Source organism: Solea senegalensis, linkage group LG6 (assembly GCF_019176455.1).
Source record: "Solea senegalensis isolate Sse05_10M linkage group LG6, IFAPA_SoseM_1, whole genome shotgun sequence".
NCBI lineage: Eukaryota > Metazoa > Chordata > Actinopteri > Pleuronectiformes > Soleidae > Solea > Solea senegalensis.
Window position 1 is genome coordinate 7,018,128 of NC_058026.1, and position 21,446 is coordinate 7,039,573.

At 44.1% G+C, this 21,446-nt stretch overlaps 1 protein-coding gene across 4 annotated transcripts in view; it reads left to right on the plus strand.

Annotated features, from left to right (window-relative positions):
- Positions 1-21,446, plus strand: part of mgat3b (beta-1,4-mannosyl-glycoprotein 4-beta-N-acetylglucosaminyltransferase b) — a 72,501-nt gene that overhangs the window by 7,737 nt on the left and 43,318 nt on the right. For 2 of the 4 annotated variants that reach the window (XM_044028436.1, XM_044028439.1), the window contains exon 1: positions 1,315-2,073. The exons of the other annotated variants lie outside the window; for them this stretch is intronic. In XM_044028436.1, coding sequence (XP_043884371.1) covers positions 2,070-2,073 — 4 coding nt within the window. In that variant the 5' untranslated portion in view covers positions 1,315-2,069. Of the gene's footprint in view, positions 1-1,314; positions 2,074-21,446 lie in introns of those variants that run through there. 4 annotated transcript variants of the gene reach the window in all.

The window sequence follows — 21,446 nt, forward strand, 5'->3', positions numbered from 1 at the left end:
CTTAGCCTGGAGCCACACTGGATGAAACATCTCGCTTAACAGATTAGAGCAACCACACAGCCCTGTTTTTTTCTTTTCTTTTTTTTTACCACGAGCCACACCCAGTTCACAGCATAAAAGCTGTTTTTTTAAAGGATTTTTAAAGTCCAGTGTGTAAGAATTAATTACATCTAATGGTGAAGCTGTAGATTGCAAGAAATGGGAGTGACTTGACCTCCATGTTCCAGAGACCATGGATGCAAATGTAACCTGGGCCATTGTTGGCAACACCAGTCGATAACGAAGCTCTCCGCGATATTTGATGCACGCCAACAGCGTAGGACCACGTGTGTGACTGATTTACTGTGACATAAAAACAACAGAGGTGCTAATAATGGCAATCCTAATCTGGGGTGTGTGAGGTGAGTTTGAGGAACGCCCTGTGACCTTGAAATTCCGAGTTCCGACTTCAAATGGAACGCTTCAGAGAGCTACGTACTGTATGTTACGTTGGTGGATCTGGTCTTTTTTTCAGTTTGTGTAGTTAGCTCCAACCTGCTCTAGAAAGCATGACCTTTGCCAAATGCACATACAAAACGGCTGCAAAAACAATTGGATTTCTGTTTCCTCTTGGTTTTCGTTGCACTTGTGCCGCCTTCTTTCTACAGCAGCAAGTACGGACAGAGAGCTGGCGTTCTGATGTGACAGCTCATTATGCAAATAAAGAAGAACCTGGTATGCACGACTGTAGTTCCCTTATACACACCTACTTAATAGTAGTATATTCAATGGTCTGGTGCTAACCCCTCTTGAATGGTGCATACACTGGTCCTTTAATTGCTGCCTGGCTTATTTCCAAGTGCCACTTCTCTGTTTGTGTTTAATCCATGCACTCTTCTTCTTCTTCTTCTTCTTCTGTCGTCGCGTGCAGTGAGCTCCACAGCCTCACGGGGGCTCTGTTCTGTTGTGGCTGCATTTGGCATGTTTTTCACTTCTGCACAACAGGGTTTGGATAAATTTAGCGTGGCGCTCCAGCGCTGAGGTTCTGTGTGCGGGGGGGAAGCAGCGTGTCAGTGAAGTGGCAGTAATAATAACACCAGTCCTCTCTCTGTATATGAGCCTGCGCTCCAGTTCACCAGCTCTCCCCTCCCTTCTCTCCCTCTTCTCTCAAATTTCCTCCTTTATATTTCCCCCCTGTGATCCCCCCCCCCTCACCCTCCAACCACCGCACCCCCCTCTGATTCCGCCTCTGATAAGCAACATAACGGGGAGGAGCTCTCTTCTCCCGGGGCTCCTCCCACCAACCCCTCCGTCCTCTCTCATTTGCGCCCCCCAACACACACACACACACGCTCGTGTCCACCTCCTACTCCTTCGTGCAGCCTTGCCTGGTCGAGAGCGCGAGAGAAGAAGGATGAAAAAGGAGTACAAATAAAAGGCAAGAGTGTCTTATTTGAATTCCCAGCGAATGGAGAAGGCGTCACACCGCAGGACGGAGGAGAGGAAGAGACGCATCACCGGGACGGAGAGAGAGAGAGCGAGAAGGCTGAGGGAGGAGGAGGCATAGGAGGCGACAACGGGTTATAAACACGACGGGGAACGACGAGTTGGACGTCAGACAGCGGCGATCAACCCCCCACCCACCAGCACTCGCTGCCGCCGCCACCTCCGGGTCTCTCCATCTCCATCCTCCCCTCGCTCCCTTTTTTTTTTGCGCACCGGAGCGGCTCCGTGTTTGAATTGCTTTGTTGACAAACTGCAGAATTAAACAGGAGGAGGAGGACGGGATCCTCCGTGAAGAGAGAGAGGGAGGGAGAGGAAGAGAGAGAGAGAGAGAGAGGCTCCAGCAGTCGTCGGGACGATCATCGGCGCATCTGATGAAAAGAGGAGGAGGAGGAGGAGGTAGAGGAGGAGGTGAAGGAGAAGGCAAACACTACAAGATGACTGAGTGAGGGGGAGACCGGTTATTACCGAATCACCAGCATCACCAACGCGATGGCATAACGACTCCTGCACCAGACCCAGACCCAGACTCAGCGGATCAGCTCTCATCCACCATGAACCTCTGAAAATATCTCACACAAGCACAGATGGGTAAGAGGAGATGCTCCTGTGCGCGCGTGTGTATGTGTGTGTGTTTCTATTTTTCTCCTATTCCGGGATATGGAGGTGAGGGAGGAGGAGTAAAGGAGAGCAGGAAGGACCCTTGCCTTTGCACTTGTGGTATACAATTGCAATGCAAGGGTGTGTGTGTGTGTGTGTGTGTGTGATGAGGATGATGCTGATGAAGTTGCTCTTCAAAGCAGATGGGTTTAAATGAACAGATGGCCATTTGCTACTGGTCAGTTGATGACATATTAAGTGTGTGTGTAGTTTAGGTCCTCTCATCTTACAGTTCAGCTGTGTTCCGCAAGGGCCTCTGACAGACCCCAGCACGTTACAACATCACGCTGTCCCCAAACTTGAGGCCATGACATCAAGTGGCGTGTCAGTGTGTAAGATGATGACGGCCATTCAATCGCGGGCTACAGAACAAGTGAGCGAAGAAGATACGGCGAGTCGGTCGTCCCAAATCCATGTCTTTGGATTATCGCGAGACATGTCACGACGACCACATTTAGACCCCGTCGTGGTACAACATACAGTATCACTAGTAGAGATGAAAAGATCATTGCATCAGACATCTTAAAAAGATCTTTAAACCCTGAATATGACTTGAAAAGCATCGGTTAGTGCTCCAACAGGGGGGTTCATGGAACAAGGGTCTTCCCGTACGGCGTTTTGCGTGTTCTCCACGTGCGTGTTTTCCTCCCTCGGTCCCCAAAACATGCTTAAATTGACCATAGGTGTGAATGTGAGTGAATGGTTGTTTGTCTCCAAATGTTGACCTTGCTGGACTGGTGACCTTTTGCCCCGTTTTGATGGTAGTACAGGTAGCATGCTGTAAACAGAGATGTTCGCCACTATTGTCATGTGACCAGGACACGAGTTAGGGCCGCAAAAATGTCCGCCAATTTACGCAATTGGACTGACATCGGTAAGAAGTTGTGATAATGGTATTTGACACAAACCACGCTGGTCGTCTTTTTGCCAAAGACTCAACCTGGTCTATGCTATTTTAATGTACCAGTCACAGGATTCAGGATTCCAGGCTTTCGTTTCTTCTGCCCGTCCTTGAGCGAACGTGTGGTCATCCAAGTTCCATGGGAGCATCTGTTCATGTCGAGCGTGCGACACGGCCTCTGTTTTCACGCCTCCGCCCTGGGCACCTGAGCTGAAAGCTGCCTTGTCACATCCTGCAGTCCGGAGGAAAGTCCAGCCGCTCGTCACCTCGCTGCATGTGAATCACCCTGCCTCAGGCAATTGTCTTCTGTATGCGGCGGCTGCAAGCCTCACTGACCGAACCCGTTTTCCACTCCGCATCTATACAGTCGAACCAAAACCCGGCACCAACTGCCTGCAGAATCCATTTTCTGATTTCCCACGAGAGTGTGGCCTGGCCGCGGCTGGACCCGCTGCTATAGGGTCAGGTATTGATCCTGAACTCCAGATGGGTTTGAGAGTATGAGGGAGTGAGTAAGCTGGTCATTGATGGGCAGTTAAGTGCAAATGAATGGGGGGGGTGGGTCGTAGCCCACTGGCTGTAGAGAAACACATTAAGATTGTGACTGTGGATAAACACGGAAGAAAAATCTGTCTGTGGACAGTAAACACAAGCCTCTGCGTCTCCCCTGACATGTTGCCCTGGAGTGGGGCAATTAATCAGCCATAACTCCATTAGAGCGGCTCAGTGGTGCAACTGTAGCTGCTCCCGGCCAGTTCCCAGGTGCGAGTGTGTGAAAGCGGGGCAAAAGATGTTTTTAGGACGGCCGCACACACTGAGTTCACGCGGCGTTCAAACCTACATGTGCATTAGTGTACTTTTTTTTTTTAACCACCAAAAGTGGGTGGAGCTAAAGGCTAAGCTAACGGATGAGTTTGCAGGTTTGTTTTCTTACTGCGTTATCTGTACTGTCGGATCCCAAAGTGCTTTTCACATGCTTTGGTGTCATGTTTTGAACCTGAATGCCCCCCTCCAGTCATAGTTAGTGTGTGTGTGTGGATTCAGGAGATCGACCTGCGCCCCACAGCTGATGCTCCCTTCTTTTTGCCAGATTTGATGAATAACACACTCCTGTGATTTCCACTCTTCTCTCACTCATACAAACACATGAATGCGTCTGTTTTGCAAAAGGTCGAGCGACTTGCGCTGGTGTTTCCGTCAGTTTATTATTTGTCTTTTTACACAAAGTGATTTAGAAATGGAAGTGGGATCAAACTAGGGACTTAGAAAAAGAAAGAAATACAACAATTGTATTGTCCAAACGCCGGGGTGGGCAGCATATTTTTGGCGATGTAATCAGTAATTCAATAATAAACTTTTGCTATTATGTAAATCAAGGAATCTTGGAGAGGAACTAAACCTGGGTTCAGGCTTGTGTTTTCAGCTGAGAAACTTGGTAGGCGGGGTGTGGGCTGTGCCCGATGGCCACATAGCGTGACTCCGTAGCCGGTGCGACGACAACAAACGTGACTCAACAACTTTTTTCCTGCTCTTCCTGTTTGTGGCTGTTTGTCAAGACGTCAAGCTTTGTTTGAGAATGGCCTCAGGAGCGAGGGTTCGGGCACGACACGATATTCCGCCACGAGCACATGAGAAGTAATGCATTTCCCTGCATTCCTGGCTGGCGTTGGCTTGAGTTGAGTCTGCCTCTCGTGTTTTTGAAGAGTTCTATTTGAGGATCGTGTGCCATCCGATTGTTGGCGAGGATTGGTTATGACCCCTGTGACCTTCTTGAGCAAAGAAAGTGACCTGGGGTTTCAAAACAATACTTTCAAGACTCATGTTTGCGTGTTTACTGCACAGATATGAGTTTGTCTGATATAATCGTGTAGTTCTACATAAAGGAAGTGCAGTACAGCTTCAGTATCTGCCCGTCTTCGGAGAAAGGATGGTTTCGGTCACCAATCGGTAGGACCAGAAAATACCATGTGGACCATAATAAGATGACGATGGCGATAATGCATGTGGAAAAAAGGCGATTAGTACGTTTCACCGTACCACTGTTATCTCATTACCTGTCACATGCAGCTCTGCGCCTTTTTACTCTTTTCACTGCTGCTTCCTCTTCCACAGCGTCCTGTTTTGTAGACTTTTCCCACCCTCGTTTCATTGCGAGTCAAACACACTGATTTCAAACTCACGGGGGCTGTTTTGCACGTCAAGATCAGTTTTTTGCTTATTCGCTGACTGCCGAAATGTGCTCAGTCTAACTTTTGCTCTCAGTAGGTGAAAATTGTGTTTGCCCGAAGTCTTGTCTGACTCCAGCGTAGAAGTGAGAATGTGCAAAAGTCTGCAGGAAATGACCACAAACCAAGCTTGTTGTGATAAGCAGATGGATGCCGGCATCTGATATCCTGCAGTACGTGTGTGTGTGTGTGTGTGTGTGTGTGGACACCACTGCAGGACGGCCAAGACGAGAGAGAAAAAACATTTTCGCATAACCAGTGTAAATGTATCTATCAGATTGGAAAAAAAGCAATACCTGAGAATCCGACTTGTGTTTTTACGCCGTGGTTTGGTACAGAGTTTGTGTAGTAAGCCAAACGCAAAACCCCACAAAAGAAATAAACCGTATCCCCATTAACAGGCCACAGACGACATAGTTTAAAATGTTAGATTTGGATAGTTTATTATTTGTCTTATTACACAGAGTGATGTAGAAATGAAGTGGGATCAAACTAGAAAGAAATACAACAATTGTATTGTCTAAACGCTGGGGTGGGCAGTATATTCATGGCGATGTAATCAGTAATTCAATAATAAACTTTTGCTATTATGTAAATCAAGGAATCTTGGAGAGAAACTGGACCTCTGCTCCTCATCTACCGCTTTATCGTCCACATGAGGGTCACGACGGAGCCAATTCCGGTTGACATAGGGTGAAATGCAGGGTACAACCATGGCCAGGTTGCCATTCCATCGCTGGGCAGACATGGAGAGATGAACAACCAGTCTCACTTTGACACCGAGGGTTAATTTAGAGTGTCCAATTCACCTCTGCTTGTTTTTGGACTTGAGAGAACCTGTGCTCACACGTAGCATGACTCATGAAACGGCGTGCGTGGACCGGGGTTCGGAAAATCTGACTTGTGATGGGAGATTCTGGCCAATCACAGGATACGATTCAGTATTGGTATCGGCCCGATACTGATCCAAATAACTGGATCGGTTGTCAGACGGACAAAAAATCCTATATATTGCAGACTGTAAAAATGCTAATAAATATCAGTAACAGCATTTTAGCAGAGTCATGTTGTGGGCCGTTTATTTCTTCTTCAAAGAGAGACATGGCAAAACTTCCACTAACAACTTCATGGTTTAAAACATCCAAAAATGACCATATCGGTATTGGCAGATACTCAAGTTTGTGATATCAGTATCTGTATCAGACGCACAACAGTGGTACGCCATCAACAATCAACATATATTCATATTTTAATTACAAAACAGTCTTTATCTCACTCTGTATAAGTGTGTGTGACTGGGCAGGAAAACGTGGCCATCGAGCGTCTACAGTGTTTTGGTAATTCCTCAGACGTCCACAGGGGGTGATTGAGGTTCCACGTTGGGGCTTTTAACATGCCGGGATTGTTGAACGTATAAAACTGCAGCAGAAGTCCAAGCACTAATTGTTGACTGGCTAATTGTCGCTGTATGAAAGACTAACTGAAACTCGTAGTTTGCTTCCTGTCGGTTCTTGATGTTGAAAGGTTGTGGTCTCACTCAGCAGCAGCTATAGCGTGAGACCAGGAAAAAAAAAAAAAAGGTTGTATGCCTCATGGTACCAGTAATTATAATGTACCTGTGTCTCTACGCGGTGAGGTGTGAGGCCGTGTTTGTCCCAGCAGCACCACAAAGGTCTTCGGTATTAATATGCTTTTTTTATTTTTATGGAAATCAGCGAGCAGAAGGAGATGTTTTCACTGCAGAGACAAGGAGGCGAAACTCCTGGCGAGTGCTGCAGTAATTACAAGATAAAAAAAAAAAGAAGGAAGAAAGAAAGAAGCAAAACAGCAACACAAGATACAGGGAGAGGTCTGTTTTTCAGCATTTTCTCCTTCAACTTTCAGCATTTTCCATTGACCTGGATCATGCAGTGCAGCCACACTCCACGTGCATCATTACCACTCTGTGTGTTAATCTCTGCAGTGCAGACGGGGACACCCCGGTCTCCAGGATGTCCAAAACTGCAGCGCGCGCTAACCCCGGCGACCGGTTTTTACGTACGGCTGAGCACAGCCTGCTGCTGAGGGAATTAAGCGGTGTTCCACCTCTGATCTTTCATCTGTGGACACACCCTCATGAACACACACACACACAGTGTGAGGATCCAGGCTGTGTTCACACTCTTCCTGGAGGGAGAGAGAGACAGAGTCAGTAACACCTATGCATCTTTTTCTTGCAGCGTATATATATATTTTCACCTTTTCCTTGGCCCACACATTTGACATGCACCTGTATTAAATGCAAACCTCTGCCCACGCGCGCTGCAGTCGCTGTGTTGCGTTTCCAAGAAAGCACAGTGTAGGATGAAGGTTTGGGGGGGAAAGAAAGAAAGGAAGGAAGGAAAGCACTTTCAGATCATGCACATTTCCGCGTTTCCCCCTTCCCTCCACCAGCACCGTCTTGCCTTGTGGTTCAGAGCCCTCATTAGTCGGTCGGGGGGGCGTTTGATGGCACCGCGCGTGAACAAGTCCCGAGTTTTCCCCACTCAGTAACCTGCTGTCGCTTGACAAGCAGCCCGAGACAAAAATATTGTCCCGCGCCGGCACATGAAAGGTAGCACTCCGCCGTTCCATTTTGACTGTGAAAGCTCACGTGTTAGTGCAGATCGCGAAGACAACGAAGCGGCCGTCTGAAGCGCTTTCCCGCGATGGTGTCGCGGTGACGGGAGGCGTCAGTTATTTTGACAGCGGAGCTGTTTAATACAAACCAGATTTCAGGGTTAAGAAAGTTCAATCGCTATTATTATTAGTTTTTTTTTTTCTCTTCTTTTTGGATTGACGACAGGCCGAGCTGATGACAGAAGTGTTGATACATGATGACACGGTGGGCGCCGGCAGCTGTGTACCACCCAGACACTTCGTAGATATTTATTATAGATTGTCGTCTATCGATGCACTGATGATGAGTGATTTATGAAAGTACGGCTGACGGACACGATTTTGATTAATTGTGATTCTACAAGTATTGCAAATCATTAGTTTCAATAATCTAAGAACCTTTTCCACCTATGGTCCCAGCTCGCCTCGGCACGGTTTAGGTTGGTTTTCCACTACAAATAATAACTCCTCACTGCACGACTGCGTGAAACTTTGTTTTACACACTACACACAAACTAGTGACTTGTAAAGCAGTTGTTTTCAGTGTAACTGAATCATTAGAATCAGGTAATTACAAATATTATATTATATTATATTATATGACCGTAGAACAGGATCTACTATCAGATCCTGTTCAGACCCTACCACATTGACAAGCATCCTGTATCGGCCCATCATGGAGTCATCACACCTGGTAATGGATTTTCACTGCAATAAATGAAAGTGGCTTAACAGTGCGGTGTGCTGTGGTTACCATAACCACCACTAACACACATGCAGCAGAGATGTAATGTATGGGCAGCTCATGGCCTAGTGGAAAGGGAACTTCCTGACAGGTCAGGGGCTGGGGCATAGACCTCTGTATCTATGATGTTCAATGAATTGAGAGCCTCTGTCGTTAAAAATAAGTCAATTAGCACTGTTAACCTCACAACAAGAAGGTTGCTGGTTCACGTCCGGGCTTCTGCATGGAGTTTGTATGTTCTCCTACTTGCGACTGGGATTGGCACCAGGACCATGGATGGATGGCTATTCTAGCTGTAGTAAATGCAGCACAACACTAGTAAAACAGGAAGTGACACAATCCTAAGTTGTCGGTTTGTCACTCACTGCTGCTCTTACAGGGCCCCAGGACCTGTGCTGTTGCCGTTGTTGGCAGCGGCCCCCTAACAATCCAGTGTTGTACCGCGAGATACTGGCTCTTTCTGAATCTTGCATTGCAGTGCAGTGTTATTTTGCCATTCAGTAACAGCTCCAGTCTCATAGACGCCTTACATGTTCCCACTCGGGCTCTCTCCCTCTCTCAGGGTCTTGAGAGGGCAGCCGTTGTGATGATGAAGTATGGATTTCTACTATGGGAGGTCAAAGTGAGTGGGGCTGGGTTTTTTATGTGGGAGTGGATGAAGGGCTCTCTGCAGTGGGGCATTGTTTGAATGGACCTACATCCCTCTGTTTTTCTGTCTTCATTCGCATCCCTCCCCCACCTCTCCTCGCTGTTTGGAGGGTGCTCCCCTTTTTCTAAATAAGGCACTGTGTCGTGGTCTTGTCAGACGGCCAAAGCCAAGTTCACCACCAGACCGAAATAGAAGTCTGTCCTTGAGGATGTCTCTTTCGCTCTCTCTCTCTCTCTAGTACCCTGCACTCTCTCTCTCTCTCACCTTCTTCCTCTCTCTGTTTCCCCCTCTTGGTCACCTTAGTATCACCTTACAGTCATGTCCTGATGTCAACACCTCAGGGGACGCAATCTAGCAGAGAGAGAATATGCGGCTGACCTGTGCTCGACCCAGCATGTGTGTGTGTGTGTGTGTTGCTGCCCCACTTTTTTGGGGAGGCTGGAATTGTGCCACGAGACGAGATGAAATCGCACATGCTTGTTTAGTCTGTGCTACAATACTGCGTGCTTTGTGTTAGTGGTGTTAGTGCTCACTCAGCATTTAATAAATGAGTAGCCTGCAGAGTGGGAACAAAAGAACATCATACAAGAAAGAAAGAAGAAGTGTTCCATGCGTTGCGTGTGTAGTGTGTAAGTGTTGTATCAATATGGGGATATTCTTGACAGTGGATTCATGAATGTGTTTTTGTGTTGCATTTAAGCCTCCGACCACTGGTTGGCAGCATGTTTTCCCTCATCCAGACTCCTTGTTATCTGCTTTTATTTATTTGCACAACACCAATCTCCTCACTTCCCCACAAGGTCACGCACCCACGCGACCTGAGGCGGTGCCTCCTTTTCAATCTCAATAATACAGTATCCTGGAGTGTGTGATGTGTGTGCCGTTGTTTTCAAATCTTGTATCAAGCGCATGTCTGAGATTAGGGAGAAGAATATCTGTGAGGATTTTCCCTCTGGTGGTTTCCTCTGTGTGACACAGCGTCATTTAGAAAGCGGGATTTAAAAAGCCCTGCTGTCTGCAGACAGCTTTCATATCACTTTTAATATTTCCATACACAAACCATTGCACTGTTGTGTAATGTAGTTATAATAAACTGTTGTTATTTATATATTAGGTGGGGGGAGGGGGTCCTGATTCTGAAAGATCAGGACTGGAAAACCTGGATCGATCAACCTTTAAACAGGCTCAATATGGATAATTCCATTGGAAGCCATGATGCATATACTGAGGGGCCAAGGAACACATTTGGGACATTCCCATGTTTGTGTAAATAAAGTTTAAGTAAAGTTAGGAAAATACGGATACAGTTTCGACCTTTATATTGCACTAACAAATCTGTTAAGGATTTTGTAATGACGGTCGTAAATGTCACGCTGTACGTCAGGGTTGATAAACAGAGTTATCAGCACTTGGCATTCAAAGCCAACGCTGGTGATGCTTTAAATGGATTTATGGCTGAAAATTGCAGAGGGCGCAGCAGGACATAGAGTAGCCTGGTGGGAAACTAGTCGGCTAAGCAGGTTATTTACCTGTGTATCATGTGTGCAAATGATGTCGATGAACTCGCTCATCTTCGCTGCCTCCCAGTGACACTGAAACACGTCTTTAAAGTGATGCTTTGGCATTTGTTTCGAAGAATTAGTTCAGATTTACCAAAGTAACAAACACTGTGCTAATGATGACACAAAAAACACCAGCTGTAGAACCTTCTAGCAGGCAAAGCTATCTATCTATTTACCTGTACGACCTAACTGACGAGTTTAACTGTTGTCTAGCTGCCGCTAACTGTGTGTGTGAAATAAACCTTCACAAAGACAGTCGAGTTGTACCCGCCGTACTTGTTCTGCTTGCCCCTCCCGGAAGGGAGTATTGAGCTGAAAGGATCAGCCAGTAAAAATCTGGACACCTTGCTACTATCACTGCTACTCCCCAGTCGATGTCTTCAGGAAGTGCAAGGTACATAAAAGTTGCCTTTTTCAAATGGTGTACCCTTTTAGATGACACCGCTTTTATGAAAGAAGGGGATAAAACGTGTTTTTTCCCTGTGGTGCCTGGGCAGCGGTCGTGTTGCCCCAGCTGTTTCCTCTGCAAAGCGGAAACTCAGAGCTTAGTCGCTTGCATGTAACACACTCTGTATGTTGACAGAAAGCAAAATATCATCTTAGTCTGACTAAGACTGAAGTCAGGCAAACGGATGATGCCATTGGAAGTGGAAATACTTCTGTATGTACATGTGCACTTGGACTTGAACTGGTCTGTGTGTTCTGGTAAACTTTTAGACTGAGTTTATGCTCAGGTTAGGTTAAAGACATGAATATTTTGAAGATAATGAATGGTAGAAAGACCTGAATTTGTCATGCTAATGACTAGCTGGTAGCTAAAGTTGTTATCATGAGTGGCATAATACTGTAGGTCACCTGGGAAACACCTAATACTTTGCCACATACATTATTCAATAAATAAATTCCTAGTTGTATACTTGGACAAGGACAGTAGTCCTGTTATGCTGTGTTTTTATCGTGGTTCAGTTTGGTTAGCTCCACCCTGACCTTACCATACTGTACCATTTTACTCTGGTACCCCAAGATGCTGGTTATTTTGGTTCTTCCTAATGAACCAAACCAAACCGTTCCACTCGTTCCACACAGCTTTGAAGAGCGTTGTCAGCCGTAGCTTGACTTACTCGGTATTGGTGTCAGTACGATACAAAAATGACAGGATCAGATATGAGAAAAAAGATGAAACAATGTCCCATGTGACCCATAAAAATATGCTCATGAAATCATTGAAAGTTTGTGAATTTGAAAAGAAAAAAAAAAAAAACGGGTTTGAAAAGCGACCTTGAAAACATTGGTCATTGAAAGTGCTTGAATTTGGTGCTAGAAAGAAGTTAAGTTGATGTGAGGGCAAAGAGCGAGCAAGATCCCAAGAACAGCCACTTCAAAAATCAATAAAAAAGTGGACGCCCAGGGGTGAAGCGGCTCTTCGGTCCTTGAATTTTGGGGGGATTGGCCCTGGAAAGCCCTCAATGACCTTGATTGTCAACCAAGTGTGTGTGGGAATCCTGGTTAATGTCTTCAAATGTCTTCCACGAACTTGGGAGCATTTTGTTTCTGAAATGGCTGCTTAAAGCTGCAGCTCGAATGTTGTTACGCAGCAAGACTGCGATGGATTTGGAAATCAAGGTTGTGATATTTCAAAGTGGCCACAGATACTGTATGGAGCCATACAGTACGTAAAGCAGACCATAATGGTATTGTTTTACTGAAAACAAGTATGAAGACATTCTGTTCTACTTGTCAAAGCCAACCGGGTGTCAATAAATACCACTGCACTTTTAGATGCTGGTGCTAAGCAGAGGGTGAATTTGTGACCGATGTCATTTTTACACAACCCGTCTGTGCTTAACAGCATGTTAATGTGATATGTTATGTGATAGGGGAAGAAAAAGTGTGAGTTAGAACGAGTACAATGGAGGCCAAGGTCGCTACAGGAGGAGGAGGAGGAGGAGGAGGTTTACAGCCTGAATATGATTCATCATATACAAAGACGATCGCTTGATTTCTCTGTTATGTTTGTATCTGTATGAAAAAGAAGAAAAAAAAAACGGTGACGCTCGGGCCTCGCGTTGCTTTTCATTCATTGTGAGAGAGCGTGCGTCAGAGCAGAGGTAGTGCGGCGAGTGATGTGACACAAAGGTGGGAGAGGAAGAGTGAGGGAGGAAAAGCCAGCTGTTTGTCTGTGGATGCACAGAGAGAGAGAGAGAGGAAGAGGAAAGACATTTTCATCAGGATTATCCTGCAGAATCTCATTTGGGAAAGTGGCGGAGTGCCCGGCGAACACACACTGGAGCACAAATACACACACTCAAAACACTAATACACTCTGCGGCAGGAGGCAGTGAAATCTGGACGAGCTCTGCTTCACCTCAGGTTGCCCACTAAAGCCTCTCACTTCTTCGACAGTACACCGTGGCCACTGTCAGACCCTGCTGCTGGATGTTGTGGAGTCTGTGTTTGGCTGTTGATTTGTTTGTCCCAGCAGCTTGACGTCCTTGTTGATTCTCAGTGGACTTTTTTTCCCCTCCCAGTTGATTATAACTGTTTATTCATCATGGGTCCTCAAACTCTGCCAACTTTCTGTCTCACAGCTGCAGTTGGACACAGCGACTGTATCAGTGTTTTTAGGTCTAAGGCTAGGGTCTGTAAGTCTGGGAAAGCCAGCAATAGTAGGCTACATTTTTAAAGCTGCAGTGCAGTGCAGAAACAGGCTCTGTCACACTAGTGTCAAGCAATACTATCAGCATCAAGAAGAAACCAGACGTGTCCGAGGGAGCTGTAGCATCTTTGTTGTCTTTCTCTGGTAGGAATGTGTCCTATTCCCTGCATCCAGACTTGTACCGCCACCCGATGGTGTAGTGGGATTACTACAGGACCCTGACGCGCGAGTATACCAGGGTCCGCGGTTATGCAACGGGGCTTAAAACTTTTCGCAGTTTGCAGGCATATCACTTCACTGGCTCAATTTTGCCGTCGCCTCCGTCTGTCAGGACGTGAAACAAATGACTTCCTGTGTGCAGCGCTTAAGTGTTGCCAGGTGACATGAGATCTAAACACCACTATACTGAGAAACACAGAGAGAGAGAGAGAGAGAGAGTCGTGTGGAGCTGAAAGACTTCATCAGCAGTGTCAGTGTGAACTCCCTTGACAATGATTTGAATGCAACAGACATTTGATACACGCTACGGAAAATGCTACCCCCACCCACTCTCACTGGCTAAGCCCCACCCCTAAAACACTGGAAGCCATTGTCTGTCGCGGAGCTGTGGCGTCAACCAATCATTCCATGTGTGAATGAAATGCCTGGTGTTTATTATGGATCTTTTGGGGAGATAACCATGTTTATTTATGGCTTTTGGGATGTGAACTTTATAATGATCCACAATTGTTCAAATTAATTTGAAACTCCCACCCCCCCCATCACTGTTTTCTTTACTTTATGAACAATTTTATTAATTCTTATATTATGAACAGGGCTGTTAGTGTTAAAGGTTTAATGACACACAGCAGTCAGTGAGAAGAGTGAGATGAAATAAACACTCCGACTCTCCGTTCTTTATCTAAAATATAATGACGTTACATCCAGTAGCTGAGATGCAGTGGGATACATTATATATCTGCAGAGAGAGGAGAGAGAGCTCATATTTGCTGTCTTTAGTTCTTTTAATCAGGTAATGAGGCCAAATGAATTACATTACATTAATCAGTGTTAGATTAGTTAAACAGTCGTAAAAAAAATGTTGTTAAATTAATCTTTTATAGCAGTTTCTGCTTTTATTGAAAAGTGTTAACATCAAATGAGGGGGAGAGAGAGAGAGAGAGCAAAGTCCTTGCACAGATGGTGTCTTAATCTGATACGCTGCCAGGATTTTCTATTCAATTTAAATCAATTGTTGAGGGAAAAACATCAGCACTAGCATTTTTCATTGAATTAAGAAGAAAAAAAAACAAAAAAACACCACATGTACTGTACTTGGTTCTGTTTTCATTGCGCTGTCACTGACACACTTGTCAGTAAAGTTATGCGGTATTCAAACACACCATTAATCATATGTGTACAGTACGTATGGATACCGCTATCAGCTACGGCGCGTACTGCTGCCATTTATAGCACGTGTGCGGTCTTATTAAGTGGCAAACGGTATGTGCAGCTGTACGCCATCTCAGTCCTTATCAGACAGCCGTAATCTGTATTTATCTCTAAATCATACTTGTTCTGTTCTCCCTCACACATTCAATAGACGATTATGTCCTGATTTGGATGAAAAGTGATGACTAAAAGTGGTTTGACTTGCACGTATGACCATCACTTTGGGTTCTTTACACACATTTTAAAGTAAAAAACAAGTGAAAGTGAATCAAAAATGGGAGTTTGTCACATTATACATTTCATAACAATAATAAAAGCCAAATACTGGCCTATTTGCAACAGTGCAAACCATTCAAAGCTTGTTTGATAAGACGAACAGAGTTCATATTTATTTGTGACCGTGTGTGTGTGTGTTGTGTTGTTTATGGCTCCTCTTATGCAACATTAATACTTGAGGCAGCATGTCACGCGGCTGTTTTGTCGTTTATGTTCGTTTACGTTCACCTGTTCCCAGCGATGCTCTTATTTTGAAAGATATTTTCAAGTTAATTTCAAGTTGAATCACCGGGAAAAACAGTTGATTGACTTTCATCACTGACGCACTCAATACGTGGCGGGTGATTAGAAGTCATCTTTTCATTTCCCAGAGGCTCCACCCATATTGACATATGATTGTTGTCAGTGTGGGTGCTACAGTAACCTTAATTAATGTTTTATAGAGGGATATTGACTTATTTAAGGTTGGGCCAGTATTTGACCTAGTACACGTATTGTTTGAACTTGTTTATTGGGCCTATTTTCTACGTATTTCTCAAGATTGGTATCTGTATTGGCCATAGAAGCGGTTGCTAATGCTGGAACAGATAACAGGAGCGCTCCCTTGTTCCGTTTTCTGATTGGTTAACTATCATCTTCCATCGCCAGATTCCTCAAAGCTGGAATTCAGAGTCTGTTGGAGGTGAAGAAGTCTGTTTCTCTCTCAGATCAGTTGTTTTTTCTAAATTTACATTATGCTGAAAGGTGAATATGACATTTTTAATCAGTAACACCAAAAATAGGTTGCCTTCCCCAGCTTTAAAACATAGTTAAGGTTTGTTTTTTCTTAGTATTATCAAGTTTGTTTGTTACAGATTATATGACAGAGTATTGCCACATGAGATAAATAACTGCATTACAAACTGATACATTCCAATGCAAGAATGTAACATGTAACAAAATGTAATGTAATGTGCGCAGTGAAACTATGGCAACCAAAACCAAACCGCTCCATTTTAATGGGTGCGAAAGTGAAAAACCATGGACCTTTTAGACAAGAAACATCAAATGGTCGTGAAACCTCTGATTGTTGTCGGTACACTTTGATCCATTGGTCCCGTTTTCTTTTCCGTTTCCCACGGCTGTGCACCAGATTTTTGTCAAAAGTCAACTACCTCATAGGGTATAACGTTCTCACACATCCTGCGTGATGTCAGTGTAACAGTAACTGCCACAAAAAGAGCTCATACGCCTCGGCACCCTCTCGGCATATGATGTTTCACCACACTGGTGCCCCATTGTTCCATGTGTAAGGCCACACCGATCTCACCGGTGCAGGCCCTGTTGTGTGTTTTCGATATCTGGAGGACGGCTGAGTGCTAGTATTTAGTGCTAGCTATTGTTTTACCTGTGCAGAAATATTATACGTAAAACATGTGGTTTTGTATTAGTATGTAGATTAAAGGTGACATAGAATGCTTGTTTCACACGTTAGTTATGGAGGTCTACTTACATATATTAACTTGTTTTCATGGTTAAAAACCTCCTAATCGCTGCAAACGAGCCAATCAAAATATCTCCTCACTGACGCTCTCGTCAGCCGCGCTGTTTCAGACCAAAACCACACCCCCAGAACGTGGACTGTGTTGTGATTGGCCAGCCAACGAGAGCTTTCCCACTGTCCTGTGATTGGTACCTGAAAGTGACGTAATAGATAGTCCAGCTTTTAGATACACAGCTCCCCCTCTGGCACGGTGGATGCTCTGCATCTCAGCAGCTATAACGAGAGTAGTTCTTCTTCTTCTGCGGTTGAATGTACGCAACCGGATGTACCCGGACTAGTGCCCGCACCAGGAGGCGCTACGGTGGTGAGGATTTCTGATGACGACATCAAATTAAGGAAGTGCCGATCCGCTTCGCAGAGCCCAGGAAAACAATACAATACTATTTTCTCAGCAGTGGCTGAACTGTTTGTTCTGAAACTTTAGGGTTTCATAAACGAGGTAATGACGCAGATATACACACACAAACGCAGCGTTAATTGGAGCTTCCGGTCTATGTGGGCTTTAAGCAGAAGAAGACGGAGCGTTGGGCGCTAACAGGCAACGGTTATTTTGTGGTTAACGCTTGGTAAATAATGGCCTCAAACCCAAGTCTGCACAGCAACATTGACACGGCAATGCTGTGTTTAGCTGTTAGACTTCTAGAGTTGAATGTTTGTCACAAAGCCATTCTGCAACTCTCTGGGGTAAGATGACAGGAAGTTGTAAGGATTAGATATATTCATCCGTCTGTCAAGCTTTGCGATATATCGGTCGATTTCCGTGGATTTCAAGTGCACAGTGAACTCTTCACGGGTTGAATCTAGAGTTGTTCCGATTCCGATACCAGCCGAAAATGCTGGTATCAGTATCGGCGAGTACTGGAGTACAGGCACTGATCCGATACCACGATACTGCACTGTTTAAAGATTGAAATGCCTTTTTATTTTAGTACATAATAGCTGCACTTGAACTTGTTTTTTTATAATTATTCCAATATTTATTTTAGTTGCTGTTGCACTACTGTTTTTTTATACTGTTCTATTTAAAAATAAGTATAAAAATAAATGGCTTCCATTTGCTGTATTCATTCATGTTTTACAAAGGGTTTAACCTGAGCAAGGCCTTACCACAATGATAATCATATCACAGTATCACACGCAGGCATAGTATGATTTTTTTATTTTTTAACACACTGGTATCGGTATCGGTACTCGGTATCGGTATCGGTACTTGGTATCGGCAGATACCGACAGCACGAGTATCGGAATCGGTATCGGAGGGTAAAAAATAATATCGGAATCTCTAGTTGAATCCAAAATTGGTCGCGTTAGTTTTTGTTGATTTATTGTAGCTTAGGCTTCATCATTACATAGATGCAGTCACCCTCCTCAATTGAAAACAGGCATCCGTACATTTTATATTCATAGAAAAGAACCATTCCATATATCTATATATCACGCTGTCAGGGGAGATTACAGCTCTAACACTCAGCGGTCAGCCGTGTTTTTAAAAAAAAATCTATATTGTGTTTTGAAAATATGAATCTATATATTATTAAACACCGCTAAGCTTTAAAGGCCATTAACTTGTCCTCTGTCGATGTGTAGCGTGCGGCATGATGAATCGCTTTCATACAGCGCGGTCCAGTGCGCCGACATAATATGACAAAGGCGTGTTGTCGTTATAATTCACACGCTAACCTGCTGGTGACGGCATTCAATCAGTTTCATGACAATTCAAAGATGGCTTTATTGAGGATCATGAGGATGTGAGTTGGCATGCGTGTTACTCTCCTACTACACACACACACATACACACACACACACATACACACCAACACCACCTCATCAGCACTATTCTAGAGACAGGAGGTGGTGCAGAGTTGAATGGGCTTCATTGTGTTTTAACAGCACTATCTTGGAGACAGACTGGCGAGCCAGGACACACACACACACACACAGCGCAGCTATTCTTCTTTGGACACTACATTACTTCCATTCATTTGGACACAGCCCAGACAAAGTGTCATCCCTAACCCTCTCCATAATAAGTTAATGCCTTACCCTAACCTAGCAGTTTTACACGGTAAGCCTTAGCCAAGGTCAGTGTTTATGCCAGAAAAAGTGCAACCAATACAAGTACACACAGTATTTGCGATATTGATAATATACGTGCAAGACCTAAAGGCAAAAATCTGATGTTTTTTGAACACACACAGGTTTGCACAGCTATTCTTGTTAGGACTCAGCACTGACTTCCATTCATTCAGACAGCCTAACCAAAACCTAATCCCGAGCATTAATCCTTACCTTAACCACAATCCTAACTCTTAAATTAAACATAACACATCAGCTCCTCCGAAGTGAGTTCCTGCCTCATTAGAACCAGGTTTTAAACAACTAAAATCACTGTTAATATCCCTTTTATAAAGGGCTGTTTCGCCCATTTTTTCCCCCCACTTGGTCAAATGAAGAATAAGTAGAGCAGTGTAGGGCTTTTATTTTCTTTGAAGGAAGTGACTTTGATGTTGCCTATGCTAGATTATACCCCGGGTATATTATGGCCTAGTCTGCTTTAAGTATAAATTCAGAATATACCCCTCTTGTGTAAATAGATTTTGATTGTATTTACACAAGAATGAAGAAAACATTTTATTTAAAGTGAGAAAGCTAACTGACTTAAAAATACTTGAAACAAGACCACGACCCCTGAACCCCTAGACTTTTATTACTTCAACCATGACAGCCACAGTAAATCAGAAATTAGCCAGAAAAGAAGAAAATGTGAAATGTCCAAAGTTGGTTTGTAATTAGAGCCGTGTTTTGGATGAATATGTGAAACTTTACTGAAGTAGTTGATGACCTTTGGCTAAAATATAGATTATTGCAGGGTAAATGCATGTTCATAAATATTATTGTGTAAATACAGTCAGAATCTCTTCACACAAGAGCGGTATAGTCTAGCCGAGGTATAGTTTGGCCTAGGACAGTTTATTACCCGGGTGTAGTCTGGCCAGGGAGGGACTTCATTTGGCCTGTTACACTGGGAAGGTTTTGGGTTTGATTCCCAGCTGCAAGTCTACATGCCGATGTGTCCTTGGGCAAGACACCTAACGCCACGTTGCTCCTGACAGCGCGCGAATGGGTATAAAGGCTCCATGACACTGAGTGGGCGTGAATGGCAAAACTATTGTGTAAGAAAAGCGCTATATAAATATAAATACAGACCATTTTACTGGTCCTGACAGGGTCCGTGTTTATGCCAGTCCAGGTCCTAAGGAGTGTGCACACATGCTATTACATCTGTCCCCCGTCTCCCACACTGACACTGCGGCCAGCGCACACAAAAAAACATGCTTCCTCTTTGTCTCTCTCACTGAGCCTTGATTTGAAAAAAAAAACACACGCTGTAAACATGTAGTCTATGATGTGCACGTCCTGTATGTAAACACACAGTAGAACCGCCCTCTTAAGTATAAATCAGCCAGCGGGGGAGAAACGCCTGAAGAATTCATGGCGACTGCAATTAGATGACACGTAATCTCCCTGTGCAGAGATCACACACGCTGGCATGGTGTGCTGTTACAGTCGTGGGACGCTACACAACTACGGCGAGCCTGTTTTACATCTCTTCACCAGATTAAAGCAACACTCGACCAGCATTTAGTAATCGCTTAATCCAAGTAGAGCTGCAACTAACGGTTATTTTCATAATCGATTAATCTGTCGATTATTCTCTCGAGTGATCGATTAATCGCTTGGTCCATAAAATATCATAAAATATCTGTTGGTCAAATGTCTTGTTTTGTCCACAAACCAAAATGATGAACTTTTGATGATGTCTTTGTTATTCAGCGTAAAGAAATGAAGAAAATATTCACATTTAAGAAGCTTAAACAATTGGAAATCTTATTTTAATCATGAAAAAAGCTTCAAACCGAATAGTTGTCGGTGTGGACACGAGTGTGGATCACATTATGCCCTGCCACATGTATATATAATACATGTGTTACATATATAATACATGTACATGTATTAATACATGTATTATATATATATAATACATGTACATGTATTAATACATGTATTTTATATATAATACATGTATTAATGGAAGAGGAAACTTGTGTAAACATTCAACTGAATAACGTTTAAATCAGCATAAAGTTATTATTATTGTCCATGTAAACAGAGTCACTGTTTTCTAAATCAGAAGCTCTGAAGTACAGCGTGTCGTAACTTCCCCTTTATCGAAGCCGCTCTTTTGCCACGACGACAACTCGCACGTGGAAGTCCTTATCTACCACAATGACTCGGCAAGATTTTTCTCTGTGATTCAATTTTTCTGATTTTCTGACACAGAGTCACATTTATTTGGATTTTTGTCCGGTTGGAAAGGGGAGCGTCGCGTTTACACCCTCCAAAACTGTAGGGGGAGCTCTGTAGAGGGGGGAAAAAAAGGTTGAAAAAGCAACCAGACTCACTCACTCACTTTAAAATTCATGTTGCAAATACACGCACTGCCCCGTCGTTATCAGTGATGCCGGCGTTTCAATCCAACATGTTTCCTTAATCTTTGACGACATGGTTATTTTATAGCATGTATCAGTCCCAAGGCCGCTTTTCAATCACCCACCGTCTTATTGAAAAAAGTGGCGCAGAATCTCCCATTATTTTCCTCATTACACGTCTCTCTACCT